Raw genomic sequence first — 21,186 nt, forward strand, 5'->3', positions numbered from 1 at the left:
AAATTCACTTAAAACTGAATTTCAGATCAATCTAGTTACACTATGATATAATACATGGACAAAGTCGACATTTTCCTAGCAGGTGATGATCTATGCTGAAAATCATATTCAACAAACACGCTCTTGCCTCCTCTTGACATAAATAACCTTTACTTAATTTACTTATCCGACAAGTAGCAAAATACCAGCTCTAGACTCTAGAGATGTCTAGATATCGGAAAATTTTTTACTCAAATTTCTTCCTTTGAACTGCAAGACTCAGAAATTCTCTCCAGGGTCCCTGCCTCCCCGACTGTACTGACATGCAGAAGTTCATGTGCAATATGAACGAAACTTTTGCTGCTCAACTCCCTACATAGTATTTCAGTAAATTCTTTTACAAACAGTATCACTTTACTTCCACGAAATACGCATTTCGGGAGTGAAAAAGCAATAAAATCTTTGAAAAAATTTTTTTACCCGATTAAATTCTTTCTTAATATAATGAAACAGATGCGGATAGAACTACCGAGTAGATTTTCTTTTGAAACTTACGTACGTAATACTAAAAGGTTGTTGAGGTCATGAATAGTAAGCGATATTATAACCGAGACACTTGTGAATAATTTACATCATTTTTTTCTGTTTAATTTCTTATTTTCGTTTCTTAGATATGGCCATTTTGTTTAGCTCTTAGTCATAATTTCTCTGATGAGTCTTACTCCTGTTGCTTCTTCAGGTTTTCTTCCATCTGTTGACTTGAGAATTTTACTTGCTCTCTGACATCATGATACATTAAATAAGAAAAGTCAACATTCGCAAGATGCCGACATTTTTAGGTATATATTTGTTTAGTGTCATTTAAAGGAAGCTCTCATTTGTGATTATATTAATATATTTAATGCATCTAAAACGAAGCTTCTATCTTTCCATCATAAACGCTCTATCTAGCATCAATTGAAATGAATGGCTCTCGTCTTGGGGAGGCTCTATATTTTAACAAACTTCTTGGTCTGACCTTTACTCTTGACCTGAAATGAGAACACATACATCAAATCCGTGGCCAAGGTTGCTGGAAAAAATGGTTGGATCATTCTACCGCTCCAGTAGATATCTCACTGCTGATGCATTCTCTACCTGTATAAGAGCCAAGTACGTCCTAGGATAGAGTGCTGTTGCCACATCTGGGCAGGAGCTGATAGAAGCACCTTACCCTGCCTTGACAGAGTTCAAAATAGATTTCGTTGCCTAGTTTCTTTTCCCTGCATACTTTTTTCTTCAGGAGAAACATTGTCTATGCTCCATCGTTATTTTCATGGCTAGAGCTCGTCTGAGCTCCTATAGTCTCCCATTGCTAAACAGTCAAGAAAAAAAATCATCTAGCTAAAACCACTATGCAATTGTCTACATGTATAAGAGCCAGGTACGTCGTAGGATGGAGTATCTGTGCAGAAACTGCTCGAAGTACCTCATCCTGCTTTGGCAGAGTTAAACATCAACTTCATAGCCTAGTAGGAGATGCACTTTACTCTTCCTTGCAACTTCTTTCCCACAGAAGAGACATTGCTAGCCTGTCTTCACTCTATCGTTATTTTCATGACATGTATGGAGTATTGCTGTCATATTTGGGCTGGTGCATCTGCTGCTAGTCTCTCGCTCCTTGACAAGGTTCAAAAGAGAGCCGCAAATCTGATAGGCCCTGAACTGGCATCTAAGCTTCAGCCTCTGTCCCATCGACGAAACTTTGCATCGCTCTGCCTGTTCTACAAGTATTTTAATGGTGAACGCTCTGACGAACTGCAAGCACTTGTGCCCCCATGACGTGAACACCCTCGACAAACCCGACAGGCTGCTAAATCCCACCCCACACTGTAGATATCCCTAGATGTAAAAGATCTTTCTACTCCAGTAGTTTCTTCCCCAGAACCGCTAGACTTTGGAATTCCATTCCAGGTCCCTGCTTCCCCAACTGTACTGACGTGCAGATTGTTGTTTCCCCTGATAGTAGCCCCCTACACCAAAGTTGCAATCGGCCTTGTTTGGGGTGAAAATGTAATAAAAAAAGTGCTCGTCTGAGCTTTAATCTATGATCCACTCTTGCCAAACTTTCACGAAAAAAACTCGTCTTACTGAAACACTATCAATAATCTCCCCTACTCTATATCTGTGCCTAAACATAAACGTTGATTCCATGAACAAAGATGCACGTCTCTGGAATTCTCTTCCGTTTTCCTGATTTTCAGCTAGTTGCAATATGGTCGTCTTCAAGTTCAAAGTAAACAAGTTCTTGATGAGCTATCCTCTTAAGTGATCCGTTTCCAAATTTCAACGACTAGCGGTTACTACGTTATTGTCATATTGACTATCGTACCCTCATTAATACTTATCCTCGACTGGCCTCCTGGCTTTTATAAGTGATGAAACCTCGTAAAAATATTTTATGCAGTTGACAGTATATCATTTTCGTGCAAATCACTCGGCTCTTTCTAGCCCATTATGTTCACTTTATGGAATTGATGTCACTTAAGTATTTAATTTTCATTTTAAGAGAAAAGAAATAAGAAGAAACACAGCATCCTCGAAAATATTTATTAATGAGAAACGAATTACCTTCCTTTATGGTCGCTCTTATCAGTTGCAAATCATTAAAACGATTTCTTCAAAAATTAAAAGAAAACATGGCTGTTTATTTACGGTTCGAAATTGGCTATTTCATTTTATAATAAAAAAGTATAATTTAGAGAACCTGTAATTCTTTTATTTATTATAGTTTCTTTTTAAAATTCTTAAAAATGTGAAAGTTAATTGACATCTGTTCTTTTATAATTTATGTAAGAATTATTCAGAAAAAAACAAAAGAAAACAATGTGTTGTGTGTTGAATTTCTATTACAAAAATCCTAATTATTTAAATCAATTATTTTTAGCTTTAAAAGATTAAAAACGAATTTTCTAAAATTGTTTAAAATTCGTCATTATTTATTTTATTTTATTTATTATTCATTTTAATAATATGCTTAAAAAAATTAAATTACCGTGGAATGTTCACGGGTTCTGCGATTTCTTTTTAAAACCATTCTTTCGGAAGCTGGCACAATTCTTTATTTCTCTACTTACGGCTCACCATGGTGAACCTTTACGAAAGTAATGTAGCTGAGTAGTTTAGTTTATTTGTGAAGCGATTTAATTTTAAGAAGCATATTTATTATTACTTACGTTCCGTTCAATAATTCGAACATTAATATTCCTAAGCCCCAGTAATCAACAGCGTGATCGTGTCCTTTATTTAAGATAATCTCTGGCGCTACATATTCTGGCGTTCCACAGAATGTCCAGGTTTTTCGCCCTGGAGCGACATGCTTTGCAAATCCAAAATCAACCTGAAATAGACGAATAAGTATTGTAATTCAAAGTAAACAGTTATTTTTTCAACTTAAAAGTCACTAATATTAGAATATAGCAAAAGGAAGAAAAATCATCTCACAATTATTTACAAAAAACAAATTAGATTTTATAAAAAAAAGGTTATGAATGAGGACAGCGTAAAAGAATTAAACTGTTAAATTATTGTTTTAAATTGATATAGATTTGTAGAGAGGAAAGCAATTATCCAAAATCGATCGACAAAATTAATTCACACCAAAACAAGTAAAATTTCAATGACGACAAATGAAATTTCGAATAATAACCTAATATAAAGAATAGAGGATGGAACGATAAAATTGACGCCATAAAAAGACGACATAATTCCATTTCCGTTTGATGAAAACTAGTTTTCATTTTTTGTTGCAGGCCATCTATAAGTTGGCCAATTGCATACAAATCCCAAGAGCGATAGGAGCCTTCTATCATGTCTGAAATTGACACAATGTTCAACGAGCAAGATCGGAGATGCGCCGCTGTACAACTCATACTCTCTATCGATCCAAGTTATGACAACAGGGTAATTGCCAGCATCCTCAAAATGCCAATCCGAACATTTCAACGCTTGACGGCACAGAAGTTTCCGGCGACGGTTATCGTCTTTGGTGTGGTTTCAAGTCAGGGCCACATCATGTCACCTTACATAATCGAATTCGGCTTGAAAATCAACAGCAAAGTGTAGTTAGATGTGCTTAAGAGTGTGGTGATTCCCTGGTTCAATGATGTGACCGCTGGCAGACTCTGGATGTGACAGCAGAACTCGATGCCGGCCCACAAGTGCAAAGAAACTCAGGCTTTGCTTCAGAAGGAGTGTTACAAATTTGTATTCTTCTCTAACTGGCCTCTCCTCCCTATCCTGAGCCCTCTAGAATACTTCGTTTGATCATACGCTAAGAAAATCACCAACATAATCTCCCACAACAACAAAGCCAGCCTGATCGCCGAAAGCCGCCGGGTATTCGCCTAGCTCCCGCCGGCGCTTGTGGGAAAAGACATGCTCCCATTTCAACATCTTGAAATTTTGAATATAGACCTTTGTCATTAATTTGTTATATGCTCTGTAATTAAATCGAGGTTCATAAATTTAAGAATTGGTATTAATAAAAGGTGAAATATAATTGAAAGAACAAAGTTCTAAACACACACACACGCACACACACATACACACACACACGCATATAAATATATGCCAACAAATATATGCAATAAAAATCCAAGCAGGCAAGGACGGCCGGATTTTCCACAGACTTTTATAATCTATTTCTATATATCTATAAAAGTGAAATTGTCTGTGTGTGTACATTTCCCTATCAAACTACTCTGCAAATTTTCAGTCTAAAGACTCGCATATATGGATTAATTATACATAATAAATTAATAAAATATAGTAAGGTACATCAAATTTAATACACTTTAATTATAGGGAAATTTAAATTTTAATGACTTTACTTTAAAATCTCAATATAGCGCAATAAAAGGTAAAATAAAAGGTAAAATAAAAGGAAATAGTAACTTCTCTTGTAATTTTCGGCTTTTGTATTCATGAGCAAATGCATTTTATTTTCATTAATGGATTAATGCATAAGTGCTATTTCTTCTGACGAGTTATGGGCAGAATAGATTAATTGCTTGATATAATAATTCAATGAATGATTATGCGCTACGGAACAGTCGCTGTCAAGAATTGTAAATGTCAACGTAATTAAAGGAATAACTTGTAAAATGGTCAACATCATGAAATTTGGAATATAGATTATTATTTGTTTGTTATATGCTTTGTATTTACAAATAGCTTGATAAATTAAGGATTACTATATAAAAAAGGTATTTTTTTGAAAAAAATCATATTTCGACATATATATATATATATATATATATATATATTCAAGCACGTCTGATTTAACACGACAGAGTTATTCTTTTTTTTTTTTTTCGATTTTTCTGGATATCTTTTCAATTCGCCAAGCGTTTTTTTTTATTTCCGCTGGCGAAAACGACAACACTCGTTCCTGATGACAAACGGACGCACTGATATAAAGCGCTTGAGAAGAATATGGCTGAAAAACAATATTTGGGCGCCATTCTATACATAGCCAGTTGAAATAAAAAAGACTGCTCGGCGAATGGAAAATATATCCAGAAAAATCAGAAAAAAAGAATAACTCTGTCGTGTTCAATCAGATGTACTTGAATAATGACTTACTGCCAAAATATAAAAATCTATCCATTTATCTATCTATCTATCTATCTATCTATCTATATAACTATTTCTCTCTCTCTCTCTCTCTCTCTCTCTCTCTCTCTATATATATATATATATATATATATATATATATATAGCGCCAAAACGTTATCGAAATTTTAAAGTGGACCATTTATTTAATCCAGAGAAGTAGATTGTGTCTATTATGTCAGCCACCATAAGGATATAAGGATATAGTGTTTAATTATCATGTTTATTTTTAGCTAATATTGCTTGTAGCAAGGCTTGCATCTTTAATCCACAGAAGACGCTGCGCACTTGTCTCCACACAAGCACAAGTTCGACACTATGTCAGTTTTTGACGTAAAGAACATAAAGGTCCCGAAAAGAGCATTCCAGATTGGGAATGAAATAAAATTGTTTTAATCTAGGAAGATTACTTCTTCTTATGACAGAAGAAATACTGCGTTTGATTTTAGATCGAACGGCAAGATTTTCATTTTTCATCAACGCTTTTATTCTTTTTGGTATAAAACTATTAAACAAATTTTAATGGAACTCCCTACTTGATAAGTTGTCAGAGTCCCTGTTTGAATTGGTCGCCATGTAACATCAAAGACTATCTTCTTAAGTAGCAGTAACACAAGTGAAACAAAGCACAATACAAGAAACCAAGGGAGACCAATAGTTGTGATCCCGTAAAGATCCGGAAGAAAGACACTACTCGGTTGACGTTAAATTTGAACTCAACCTCAGATCAAAAGTCTCAAGCACAACTCCAACTGTTCTCTTCTCTCTGCACTTTCCATACTGACGCCCAAAGTATAGAAGACGGCTCTTTTATAGAGAGACCCAACCACATCTCATTTGCATACCCCCTCCCCCTCTCGTCACATCATGTGATCATCAGTCCATAAATACCAGGTGGCGGCCATTTCTCTTTTCTCTTTTTTTTCTTTCCTAACACGAGCCGCACGATGCATGAGGTAAGGTTCTTTACTTTTAACCACATCGATAATAAGTGAAAACAAAATATATTGAACGGAAAAGCAAATACACAAACAAAGAGTGTGATTATACGTCAGTCCGACTGCCACGTGTGTATGATACGTGCATAACTCGCGTGCTAAGATCGCTCTGTTTTTATAGTATATGTAAGAGTTCATTATTTCCGTAGAGTGGACACACAACATTATCCTATCGTAATATAATTTCTTTAATTTTCAGTATATTACCTTTTACTATTGCGAAAAACAGTAAAGGCTAGCGTTTTAACCCAATTAAGTTAAAAATTATTTTAAACAAACTTAAGACATGATGATTCTCTTTTGAATGATTCAGATAAAAAACGGTGGCGATTCTAGTTATTTGTCAGGAGCTGGGTAACTAATGTTAGACTTTTTGTTTGTGGAATTGTCCTGACTCCTGTCTCCACAAATCTGTAGCAAATAACTTTAACACTGTTCATACATGGGTGGTAAAATATTTGAACAATGAATGCATTTATTGGAACCAACCAGTCATTGGTCAATGAATTCTCTTTGAAAGTCACTGTAATATTATTACTTATTTAGTAGTTATTACTTATTGTTCGCATCGATTGGTGCAATTGCTATCCTGAATCCATTGCTTGCACACTTATATAATGATCCGATTCTTTCTGTCGGTACTTACCAATTTAATGTATCCTTGTTTGTCTAATAATAAATTCTCTGGCTTCAAATCTCTGTAAATTATGTGTTTACCGTGTAAATATTCAAGGGCTTCAAGGACGCAAGCAATATAAAATCGGCTCATCCCTTCATCGAATTGACCCCTGAAAAGGTAAAATAAAAATTATTAATGTATTTGCTATATATATATATATATATATATATATATATATATATATATATATATATATATATTAATTGTAAAAGTTGTAAAATTAGATTTTTTCGAGGCCAAATGCTTCTCATCGGTGAAGGGGAAAGCAGATTCATATTTCTAAAATAGCTGGAATAAAGACATTAGCTTAGAAATGAGATAAATACAGACTATATGTATAGAGAAGTATGACTGATATTTAAAATTTACGTAAAAGAAATCTAGGATAAATAGAGGGGTATATATGTATAAAGGAGAATAGGAAAATGCATCGGTGGACAGAAGTAGAGAAATGCAAGAATACACATAATTACACGTGAACAATATGAGCACGGTATAAAGATGTTTTTTTTCCTTTTCCTTGTTGGTCATAAAATAAATTATTTAATTTTGAATTTTCATCTCTAATTCCGTATATTAATTGCTCAACGTAACTATCTTGTTAGGTTCATTTGCTTAAAGATTATTTGCATCATTATGAATTTTATTTATTACTATATATATATATATATATATATATATATATATATATATATATATATATATAATCAAATTGTGGAAGTAACCCTTCCTTTATATATCTTTCTTTGTATTGAACAGATTCAGAATTATCGGCAGCATCCCATGCACTTTAACGTGTACAGTTTATTTGTACAGGTGTAACTTGTCAAACTCGGACATGTGCACGAGAGATTGAATTAAACTCTATATTTAATTCACGGGGCCATCAAGGACCACTATCATAATGTGTAGAGTACTTGATAAAATTCAGTTGTAAACTACACTCTTAGAGGTTGAAAGTCCAATCATTTTTGCGGAGGACACCCAAAATACAATTGTTAATTACTTAGGCCTTCATTTCAGTCATGACTGTTTGAACGAGAGCATGCTACCTCCATTAATTTAATAAAGAGGTCCGTTCGTAATGCCGTGCAGATTCCCGAGTTCGAAAGACACACCTGAATAAGGTCAAAGTTTACAAAACTGAAAAAAGCAATCAAGATAATAATATATCGATGAATCCACATAATACGAATAATTAATAATCCTCTTTTGTCATCAAAATTTATAATTTACTTCTGATGTTTCACCCTGAATGTTGTCTTGTAGTATATTCATCTCTTATACTTAAATAGGAGATGGATATCCTTTTTTGATAGCCGAATCTCCAAAGACATCATGTATGGCGAGCTCTTAGCCGGCAGTAGACCAATCGGTAGACGACTCCTCAGATTTAAGCATGTGTGCAAAAGGAACTTAAAATCCGGTAACATTAACCTTGTTGACCTTGAATCATCTGCTGCAGACCGTAAATCCTGGTGTGTCAAAGTCAAGAAATGTGTCCGGCTGAGCGAGGATAGAAGAGACGAATAGTGAGAGGAGAAGAGAGACAGGCGCAAAAGGGCAGCATCAGCATCAGCATCAGCATCAGCATCGACAGAGCATGACAGAGGGTATCCTTGCGAGAAGTGCAACAGAATCTGTCGCTTCCGCATCGGTCTGCTCAGTCACAGCTACAATTGCCACCACTCATGGCAACCTTCAGGTGCGATTCTTCATCGTCTATCAAGAGGGAAGGACGCCAAGAACGAGTATATTCATCTCTTGTACTAAAATAGGGTCACGTATGTATATGTAATACTTCAATAGTATTCGCGAGATAATTATTTTCGAACAATTTCACCGTACACAATTTTATTCACAACCTTGGGTTAACCTGTCCCATATGCTTTCACGAACTCTTAAAAACATTTCCGCAAGAAAGGTTAACCACTTAATTGATTATTAAGAATGAAATGATTCTTGCTGCTCGATCACATCCACCGTATTATTGACAGATCATTTAAAAAATATTTCACAAATTACTAAATACTCCCCAATTAATAAAACAAGAATTATTCAACGTATTCTTTCATAATGGTTCTTATATTAAAAACGTTTTCATTAATGAAACTTTAAACCTTCTTCAAGTGCAGTTTTTTGAACTTTGAAATCTTGTTAATGAACAATCAATTTTAAGTGACAGTCTTATGGAGATTGAAGGTTTAATTCTTAATATAGACGATAATAACTATGAACAACTGAACACATTTGCATGTTTTGTTTTGACTAAAAAGAACAATTTAGTTGGGTATAGTAAACGAGGGATACTTAATTCAGATCCCCAAGAATTACGTCAAAAGGAAGTCGGTCACAAGCCTGGTTACGGAGGTTCGAGGTTTACGTCAAAGGAAGTCAAAATGTGGGACAAAGAGTTCCCGGAAATTGGGGCAGTGAGATTAACCCACATTTTCAAGACTATGGATGTTGGAATGTTGACGTCATCTGGGTCAATAAAAGAGATGGCAGACAACAGAGAGTAAGAGATAGAGATAGAGATAAATAGATAGATTGAGAAATAGAGAGAGAGATAGAGAGAGAGAGAGAGAGAGAGAGAGAGCGATCATGACGGCGAGACGCGACACACCTTATATCCACGCATCAACCCTACCCGTTATGTGGTCATTAATGTCAAAACTCATTCGGAAACTGAAAAGATTATTTTGAATAAACAAAATATTTTTATAACCAGCTGTGCATGTTCTATTATCACAACAATTGTATAAATCGAGTCAACGACTAAGGTTGGTTTTTAGAAATTATATAAACTGAAAAACACATTTGACAATCGACTGCAGCGCATATATAACATTATAGCTTTTAATTACGTATATGTTACTGAGATTGACATGAAGTTTAAAAACTGCACATTAAGAAGGCGAAGGTTATAATCGGTCGAAACATTGGGAAAAGACCAATATGAGTTCATTAAGGTCAAATAATGTAAAGTATTAGTTTGCGTCACGAAATAAATTCGAATCGAATAAAATATTTGTTTCTGTAAATTAACGAAATTCAGATTTTCGCAATGATAATGCGTATTTTAAAAATAGAACATAAAAAACCAAACTCGCTATTGTTAATTCCAAGAATCAATGCACCCTTTCATACCTCGCGAGTTCTTCAGATCATTATCCAATTGTCTGCATATAATCATTATCGATTGAGTGCTTTCAATATCATTAGCGAAATAGAAAAAAATGAATGTTATTTCGCAATTGAGTAGCTACCCAATCAAGCAAATATTTAAAAGTTATAAAAAAAAATCAATATATAAGAGGAAATTAGCATCTAACCACTTTGAATTGGAATGTTAAATTCGATTAATAAAGTAAGGGATATGGTTGATTAAAAATAATATCCTATGACACTATAATATAGATTTAGTCTCTGTAACTAAAATTCATTGTTATATATATATATATATATATATATATATATATATATGCATATATATATACATAAAGCAATATATATATATATATATATATATATATATATATATATACATAAAGCAATGCTGTCTGTATGCGTGTATATATGTCGCGGGATCACAGTTAAATACTTGATATTGGGACTAAAATAAAAACAGATTTGGACTTAGTATCTTCAATCCAAATCCAATGTCATTACCCACGACGAACTAATTTACATAGCTTAAAATACAATACATTGTCGCTAGATCTATGGTCTTGTGTTGAAAGCGCTCGTCATCAGTCTCAATATTTTATTCATTCGTTGGTTCGAATCTCACACAGAAGAAATTTTCTTTGTTATAGCTTCCCAGTTATTTCCGAGCCGGTACGGACCCTCATCATAAATCTGAGTAATATTTTTTAATAAAAATATAGATTAAAAATATTTAATAGATGTTCGCAACTGCTAATCTTGGCCATAAATTTCAATAAGACTTAAGAAACACAATATAAACGTAATCTAGTTTATATATATTTCAAGGAATATTTTTTAACACAAGTCAATTTGCAATATACACGCTATAAAATCACGTATTGATTTCGTTAATCGATTTTACGTCATGTCAACAGTTTTAAGTTTATTTCACGCCCATGCACCGTATTGTCAGAATGAGTATTTGACCGATGATTGGTGTGAAAATGTAGATTCATCTATTAGGCAACTTTATTCGTGTATGAATGAAGGTCATCCATCTGATAGTTGCTACATGGCTTATCTGATTACATGGAACGTGACAAAGTTCATTCAATCATACCGCTTTGTTCTGTCAGAAAAGACAACATAATCCATAGCTTTCATTACGACACCTGTATTTGAAATATTTGGTCATACAACAGTTTCATACATTTCTACAAAACGCTTTGTAATAGCTTTAACGCTATACTCGTTTGGTAGCAAAGAGTAGACAAGACTGGTCTATATTGTATGATTCTTCTCTTAAGATTCGCAAATGCCATGTGGTTGTTCAATCTTGACATATCAGCTTTTAATTGGTCTCTTCCTGTGCTCTGGCGGTTGCATGTCCTCCGCTAGACTTATTGTGTTGCAGAGCCATTAGCGAGAGCTTCAGAAGAGGAGATTCCTATATCAATAGGGCGAGGTAGTTCTTTAACACTTCCATCCACAGCTGCAGTCAAATCTTTTCCTAAGATGTTCTTAGGGGGTTGGATATGGCTGGGGAAACTTATCCATGACTTCAATCGTTGCGTTTACGCAACAGATAGCGTTCATCAATTGGAGTATTTGTGTTCTCCGCTTAAATGCGCCTTCCGTCTCACATTTGCACAACACTAACAAAAAGTGAACGTTTGCAAGTCATCCAATTGTAGATGCACCGTTTTTAATGTAAAATATTCAATGAATATAGTGATACTTCTAGCGTCGGGTTAATTGTGGCTTCATTTCTCTATGATATCAGTGCATACATAAAGACAATATAATTAATAATATTCTAAATCATAATAGTGTGCAACTTAATGCACTGCATACGGATTGTGTACAAACGTATTTAAAAAAAGAACGAGTGCCAATGAAAGAAGAGTCCGTGAAATTGAATTACAAGCATCACGCTTGATAGTTTTTATAAATTCATCTTGTAAAAAGTTGTTTTTATGTACGTTATAACTGAATTTAGTTTCTTTCCACACACTTTCTCTCCTATGAAACACGTTACTGCGGGACTGTTTTTCTTCAGACCACAACATGAGTATTCTTAAATACAATGTCAATAAATATCTTGTCAAGCTGTCCTCTGAATTAATCAAATATCGTTCGTAATCATTTAATAGTTTTGTTCCATTATCCAACGGACACTTTTATTACTCCTCGAGTGGCTTTTGACCTTGGTAAATGATGAACTAATAATGTAACATACCATGCACGTTATGAGCTACTTCATGATAAATACAATGGTATTGTAAAATAGTTAGGAGTATAATATTCATTGAACACAATTTCGTATTTTCATGAAGCTGCAGCGTGGGAGATGTTGGGAGTTTAGGTCAGAGCATAACTGAACACAATCAACAGAATAGTTTTTGAATAACTAATTACACCAATAACACAATATTATGTTGTAAATACAAGCATTAAAGGCAGACACGAATGTATGCCGTTGGGTATGGAAGTAGCACAACTTGGATGCTTCTTTCCATTCTTTTATGTGAATATGTTTTATCAAGGTTTATATTTTTCGTTTTCCGACAGATTATTTTCTTTGGGGGATAATCTGTTAAAAAATCACATTATAATAATAATTATTAATTGTATACTTATATATTATTCTGTATAAGAAATATTTGAGACGAGTAATTTGGAATGCTGACTCATACCTGCATCCCCAGTAATTACTGCCTTCCATAGTTGTTGTCTCACCACGTTTTGATCAACTAAATATCTGGCCTGCTTTGGGCAGGATTGAAATCGCTATTTTTTAGACAAAGAGATTCAACACCTCTATCTACTGCGCCACAGACTCTGAAGGGCAGAGGATGAGTTGACCGTAACGTCGTGAAACAATAACAACTATGAAGATGAGGAAAACAGTCAGCAAGTCAATAAATAATTGTATACTTTTGATAAAACGTAATGCTTTAAATTCTTGAAAAAAATATAGATATTTCTCCATGAGGTATGGGAAAGTATAGCTTGAAATTTTAAAGATTTAGGAAAACATGTTGGTCTAACTTTATCCTTAATGCATCTTATCCAAAATCTTTCCCTGTTTTGTGGGTGTTTGCTACATATAACGTGTATTTGTATATACGTAGTTGGCGTTTGAGAATTCGGTTTTCCATGTTTACAGAATGAAAATAAAAGCAGGTGTGATATCATAACTCTATGGGAAATAGCCTTTATATATATATATATATATATATATATATATATATATATATATACAAATATATATATATATTATATACTTTATACATATATATATATATATATTATATTATATATACTTTATTCGCAAAGCATGAAAGGAAGCTCAATGTCTTTGAAATCTAATGTTTATTAATTAACTTTGTAATAACTTTGCAAGATGGACGAAAAAGTGCAGTTATCAGAAAAAGCTAAATATTAACAAATTATTTAAACAAAGAAATTACCCTGGTTTGTAGGTGTTTTTTGTCAGCCATCAGACTTCTGCTATGTATAGGAATCATAAGAATAAGCCTTTATTAAAAAAAGTTCAACGGGTACAACCAACAAAAGATTGGCCGACCAGATAAAAGTTGAAACTGGAATGACAGCTAAAAAGCTGACCGCACACCGTGATAAGTGCAGGAATGTTGTTCTCAAGCATATGGGAAAGCTCTATGAAATAAGGAAAGAAGTCAAGGAAGTAATTCGAATTACCATATCGGGTTGGAAAATCGTTCAGAGAAGTACGCGCTTAACGGATTAAAGATACTGAAATTATTTTAAAGAATCTTTTTAGATATTTATCATTGTGTGACGCCATCATTTATTGATAATACATGTTCGTTACGTTCGTATCAATTTTTTTAAATTTTTGTTTAACAATAATTTTGAAAGTAAAATAATATACTTACTTATCTCTAAGTATCGACCACAGTTCTCCTCCTAAACAGGCCTCCATCAACATGTAGACGTATTTCTTATCAGTGAATGTGCGATACATTCTGCAAGAGAAACGATGAAAAAGAATGGGAAGATATTAGTTTAGAATGCGTTGCAGTAAAGAAAAAATGTTTGAAAGATTGGAAAGAAGATTTTTTTTTTACTGCATTTTTAACTAAAATCATTTGTGATGTAGTTTCATAAGTTTTCAATGTCAGGATTCATGTTTCTATCTCCACTAAGGTTATATTTTTTCAGTCGTTTTTGTTTATTGGTTTGTCTCTATAATTTTTGGGTTCAGCCTAATGTTCACATCGCTTTCCTTGTTGAAAATATCGAGCATGCTCTTATTCGGAAATTATTAAGTTTTCGAATTATATTAAAGATCAAGGTTAAGTTTTTTTTTACATAGAAATTACTGTAGAAAAGGCGTGAATATACTTAATACATAAGAGACTAATAAAAACGGAAGACTATTATACCAAGTATATTAGATGTCTATTGACTTTGGTATTGATAAAGAACAAGGTTAAAATAGGGGAACACAGTCAGGAAGAAGAGGGTTTTGCAAGCCTGCGGTTCTTAGAATTAGAAGCTGTATTACGATGAGGTATAAAAATAGCAAAGTGATGGGGGGGATCATCAGACAAACTAATCAAACGATCCGAAGGAAAAGCATCGGAGAATAAATCAGTAATTCTGAAGAACTCATATTTTACTAATATTTATAGAAAAAAATCGGGACTAGAAACATCACGTCTATAAGACAGACAGAAGAGAAGACGCAGATACGTTTCCGCGTCTTGTCAAGAACTTTCAAATGGGCCAGAGATTCACCAGCCATGTTATGACAACAATATTCATACATTGCCTGGCATTCTACAAATGTGATGTATAAATCTGATGCCCTCTGATAACAACTAAAACTATGCAAAATTCCCACCTGACCTGATAAACAGTATTTGAGTGTTCATGGCATAACGTCAGAAAAACTTCATGCCATATAGAGAAGTGAAACTCGGATAAGATTTTCTGTCGATCCTAACATTGTCTCACAATGGACAGATTTTTTTAGAAACAGGCGAAACAACATCATCTGCAACTAATTAATAAGAGAGTGCGGGCATTTTATAATAAGCTGAAGTAAATTAATAGCCATAAAACTACGAGGTGCCTCAATAAGTTTCAGACCAAGATGAGCACCTCACCATAGTCCAGTGCTTGCTCCTTGTGACTTGTGGTTATTTACTCAATTCAAGGATAACCTTAGAGGCTGCCGTTTCGGAACACTTGAGGAGATAAAAAAGGCTGTGGCGAGAATCATTGACATACTCACAAAAAAGGACTTGCATTGGGCCTTCAAGAAGGTGTTTGAACGGTACAAGTTCATTGTAGCCGGAGGAGATCACTTCGAAGGAGACTAGAGCTTTATGTGTGTATTATCAATAAAAGTATCCATACAATAAAAAGTTTGGAGACTTATTGAACGCACGACGTATCACATTGTTTTTGCTCGGATTATTATATCCTTATTCGTCCCTTTAAAGGTATCCCAACACGTTTGGTCGTTTAATGCTGAAACAATAACCATTGTAAACTGTAATAATTTGTAGATGAATCAATCTTGTTATGGTATTAGACACACGAATCTGACACTTGCAATTAGATTTAGTATACACATTTCATGTAATAATGATATGAGGAGAACATTGTTTAAATTGAGGTGCTTCACATTTTTATATGCTGCATGCTTAATTAACGTGCGGGTGCTTATTAAACGTACTACTTTGGAGAGTTTAATCGAAAACTCATAAATTGTAATATACGTGTGACAACAGATTTCTTTTATAATTTAAAATACAAAATCGCTTTTATTCACCCCTTATCAAGGCTCGAACACCACTCGAGGATAAGGGCTAATGAATGTAAAGTTTGTAGTGTAGTAATCGTTAATGGTGTAAATTGGGTCAAATTTGATTTTTTATGGAGACGGTTCAATAAAAACTTGTTTACATTGGATTTGAAGGCTACCATGTTGTATTCAATCGAGAAAGAGGCCAGCAGAACCGTTTTTCACAGGCAAGCAGTTTAGAGAAATGAGCCTTGCTCATGGAATCTGCGTTAAGATTTGGGCACATATTGAGAAGGGGAAATCGTATACAGTGGTTGTAACCAGTCGAGTGTTTTTTTGTGAAAATGTGGCAAAGGGGTATCATAGATCAGAATTCAATCGAACACTTGCCATGAAGATAGCGACAGAGCAGAAAGAGGCTCGCGGCGTCTCTTCTGTGTGTAGGAGGTTGCAGGGAAGAGAAAACATCACTATCTACTACGTTTCTAAGCTGGTTTTGAACTGTATCAAGACTGGATAGGGCACACCAAGAAGGCCCTGCTCAGATGTTGTAACAATATTCCATTTTAGGGCGTACTTGGCTTTTATATAGATAGAGGATTGCATGAGCAGTGAGATATCTTCTGGAGCGGTGGAGTGATTCAACCATTTTTCTATTCGAGACTTGTTAAATCAACAGACACTAGAACGAAGGTAAGAGATATACAGAGATAGATAATTGAAAGATGGTGATTAAGGAGTGTAAAAAGTTGATCTTGGATTTCATTTCAACAACCGTTACTTTCGCTTCTGTTTCTCGTCCTTCAGCTTTCACATTAAAAGAGCAATATTTCTGACAAAGTAGAAAGAGTTGCTGTTTTGTAGGCAATAATCTATTCTATTTACTACTCATAGTTAGCAAGCTTTTAACTTTGTAATAGTATTTTAAGCCTCTTACATGAAGTGGCTTCATGCCTTTTCTAGAGCACATTCCAGAAAAAAGAAACAAGATAAACTATACTTTGGTATAAAAATAACTGCGATAGGTATATGCGTACATCCCCTGAATAAAAAAAAGCAGCAACAGAAAAAGAAAAAGGAGAAGAAGAAAAAGAAGAAAAAGAAGAAAAAGAAGAAAAAAAAGAAAAAGACTTACTTAACAACAAAAGGTGACCTTGAATCCATCATGATTTTCTTTTCCGAGTAAATGTGGTCTTGTTGCCGTGTTTCGACGATGTGTTTCTTCTTCAGACATTTTAGAGCAAACGTCCGACTCTTATCTGTTGTCAGCTGTACCTGAAATGATCAAATATGGATGATCTTTTTATTGCATGCCATTTAAACAGAAAATCAAGAATGTTTAAAGGAGTAACAAATGGGGGGGGAATAGCATTAGCGAAAAGAACAGCGCCATAAATAATACCAATTAAGAAATTATTTGTAAAAATAATCAGCATTTTTATACACAAGGAAGATGTATTTATAATTTGTGAATTATTCGGACTACTTTTCTCATTTGCTTTGTTATTATCATAACGTTTCGGTCAATGTAACCCCGGACTTTCTTCAGGTGAATTTTCGAACTCATGAATATTTATGCTAAACTCGGGAATTTATACAAATTCTTTACCTAATCATTTTATATAATCCACAAAGGTAGATTTTTCTCGTTTAGTTATGTCTAACGGAAGTCTTAAGTATGATTTTAGATATTTTATTCTTAACTAGCAGTGGGGGGGGGGAAGAAGTGCCAGGCTTTACCCGGTCATAAAATACGTTTAAATATGATATTTTACTTTGTCCAGATTTCGTATATATTATTATAGAGTCGTTATTTCAAAAGTAAAAAAAAGTATTTGGGTGCCATAAGGTAGAATCGAAACCGAAAGCAAAACACTAGTATTCAAAGCTAGTGACGTTACCACTGTACCAACGTGACACGTATATGAACTGATTACAAATTAAAAATTAAAAATAAACTAAAATGAATGTACAGAATGTATACCGACTTTTTTCAATTTTGACCATTTAAAACCTATTTATACGACTAAAGACTCATAAAAGTCCATAGAAATCCAATCATTTAAGGCCTCTAGCCCCGTTCTGCGATTTTTAGTTTCGAAATAGAATTTGAAAATATGAAGACAGATATATAACTTTTATATCTTCGATGATTATTACCGCTTGTAATGCGGATTTAATCTTCAACTTCAAAAACAATGCCACTTAAAACTGAATAAAACTCAACGCTGTTATTCGTTGCGCCATAATGATTATTTTGTACAAAGGGAGTAACTATTTATCAAGGCGCGAAAGCCACTAGAGAATAGGGGTTATTAAGTATGTGGTGGTCACCGGGTCAACAGAGTAGTAATTGTTAGTGATGGAAATCGGGTATAATTTGATTATCTAAGGGAACTGATCAACAAAAACTTGTTTACATTGGACTTGAAGACGAGTATATTGTAGTCCGTTAGAAAGCCGGCTAGTGGAGTATAGTTCCACAAGCGGGCAATTCTAGGAAGGAAGCTTTATTCATGGAATTTACGTTTAGATTTAGGCACAGATAGAGAGTGATGGAAATCATATAGTGGTTGTAGCCAGTCGAGCGTTTTGTGAATGTTTGGCAAAGGGACAATACGATTAAAGTAAGACGATCACTTTCCATGAAAATAACGATAGAGTGGAGACAGGATCAACATTTCTTATAGATTCTTGAGTTTAACATAAAGATTCCTGAGTAGAAAAAAATGCACGCAAAGAACTGTAAATAATCCAAATAATAGAAATTATCAAACCGTATCTAAAACAATCCTTAAACAAAAATAATCGCTTTCAACAGCAATTTAATTTGATTAGTATAATTTTTCTTATAAAAAAGCAAATACACTTTACATTTGGATTGAAACTCATCGCAGATAACACGCAACAACATGTTAAATAAAAATTAACTTAAAAATATCGAATTAGAGCGGGAACACTGACGGTGGAATATAATGGAGAGTACTAGATGATCAAGTAGACTTATTGTCACTCAGCTTACTGGGAAACAACCAGAGGAAAACGTTGATGACTGGTTCGAAAAAGTAAAATTCCAATAATTGAATGGAATAGAGCATGCATGACTACTTTGGAGAGTTGATGTTACTCAGATTCCAGAGAAATCTATTAATTATTATCAAAGCAAAATCACTAATAACACAGGTGTGAAAACTTCAAGTGAGTTACAATAATGAATTTAATCGAAATTCACGGTTGAGTAACGCTATTTAAATTACTGTAATTAATATTTGTAAGATCGTAAGTTTTCAATTAACGTGAACAAACAACAGAAAGTCGAATTGTTTGAATTGAATGCAATGAAAAGCACCGATAATACTTTTACTCATCGTATACAAGAAAGTTCTATGATGCGCCACAAGAAAGGTCTTTGTTCTGTTTGTATGAGCAAATAAGACTTCGCAATTTAAACATAAATCAAATGCAAACCTTTTAGATGAAGATTAAACATTTCCGTCTGGCTAAAGCCTGAGAAACCCATCTTGTCACATATTTGAGCCCAATGGAAACTGAACGATAGATGAATATCTCCAGCGGATAAGATATATGTCAATCCATCTACATAGTCTGGCTTGTACGTGATATTTCATCACACCGATTACAAGGCAAATAAAACTATCGGTAAATAACTAAATTTGCATTTATGATAAGAAAGCTAGCAAATTATATAAAAAGATAAATATAAACAATACTAATAAAATAACCACATTATATATATCAGCTATAAAAAGCAATTTTTTATTGCGTTGAAAACCGTTTCGTTAGAAAAATAGTTATACAATCAATTTTTCCTCTCAATTACAAACGCGTCGGAGAATATTGAGGAGACGGTTAAAAACACTTGGAAGTTAATAATAAAATTACGTTTCTAGAATATGTAAAAAATAACGTTTCTAGAATATGTAAAAAATAACGTTTCTAGAATATGTAAAAAATAACGTTTCTAGAATATTTAAAAAATAACGTTTCTAGAATATGTAAAAAATAACGTTTCTAGAATATGTAAAAAATAACGTTACTAGAATATGTAAAAAATAACGCTTCTAGAATATGTAAAAAATAACGTTTCTAGAATATGTAAAAATAACGTTTCTAGAATATGTAAAAATTACGTTTCTAGAATATGTAAAATATAACGTTTTTAGAATATGTAAAAATAACGTTTCTAGAATATGTAAAAATAACGCTTCTAGAATATGTAAAAAATAACGCCTCTAGAATATGTAAAAAATAACGTTTCTAGGATACCTAGGTCAACCATCTCAATAGAAGAAACCTTCTTAGTGACATGCAATATGGTTTCCGCTCTGCAAGATCTACAGAAGATGTGCTAACGGTTATATCACATAGGATTACTGAATCTCCTTTCCAGGGCAATTGCTCTTGACGTATCGAAGGCCTTCGATAAGGTATGGAATAATGGGCCCACTTCACAAGATTTCTAGCTACGGTATAACTGGAAATGTTTTCTCAATAATTAAATCATTTATCTCTGACAGGTTCATAAGAGTAGTGGTTGATGGGCAGAAATCAGAGGTCCACAGTATTAATGCTGGAGTCCCCCAGGGGTCCATCCTGGGCACAACTCTCTTCCTGATCTACAACATTTCTCAAAGCCAGAGTTGCACCAAAAGAAAGTCATGTTTATTGTTTGATGGTCTGCGACCAGTCTCATACATGAAAGTTTTTGAATGCAGGCAAAATCCTGACGGCGAAGTACTGTCAACAATGGATAAAATGCATTAGAAACTTCGACAACAATCAACATTAGTCAACAGAAAAAGCCCATTCAATATTAGTCAACAAAAAACCCATTCTCCTCCATGACAATGTCTGACAGCACGTTGCTAAATCGACCCTGCAGAAGTTGAATGGGTTGGGCTATG

General features: G+C 33.9%; 1 protein-coding gene across 1 annotated transcript in view; it reads right to left on the bottom strand.

Annotated features, from left to right (window-relative positions):
• LOC145292845 (cGMP-dependent protein kinase 1-like) overlaps positions 1-21,186 on the bottom strand; it is a 736,944-nt gene that overhangs the window by 20,590 nt on the left and 695,168 nt on the right. The window contains exons 11-14 of the mRNA XM_080138892.1: positions 17,397-17,536; positions 14,382-14,471; positions 7,279-7,420; positions 3,195-3,358 (exon numbers count right to left, since the gene is read on the bottom strand). Of these exons, the coding sequence (XP_079995018.1) occupies positions 3,195-3,358; positions 7,279-7,420; positions 14,382-14,471; positions 17,397-17,536 (536 nt within the window). The remainder of the gene's footprint in view (positions 1-3,194; positions 3,359-7,278; positions 7,421-14,381; positions 14,472-17,396; positions 17,537-21,186) is intronic.

Source organism: Euprymna scolopes, chromosome 14, assembly GCF_053919585.1.
Source record: "Euprymna scolopes isolate OS-2025 chromosome 14, ASM5391958v1, whole genome shotgun sequence".
Taxonomy (NCBI): domain Eukaryota; kingdom Metazoa; phylum Mollusca; class Cephalopoda; order Sepiida; family Sepiolidae; genus Euprymna; species Euprymna scolopes.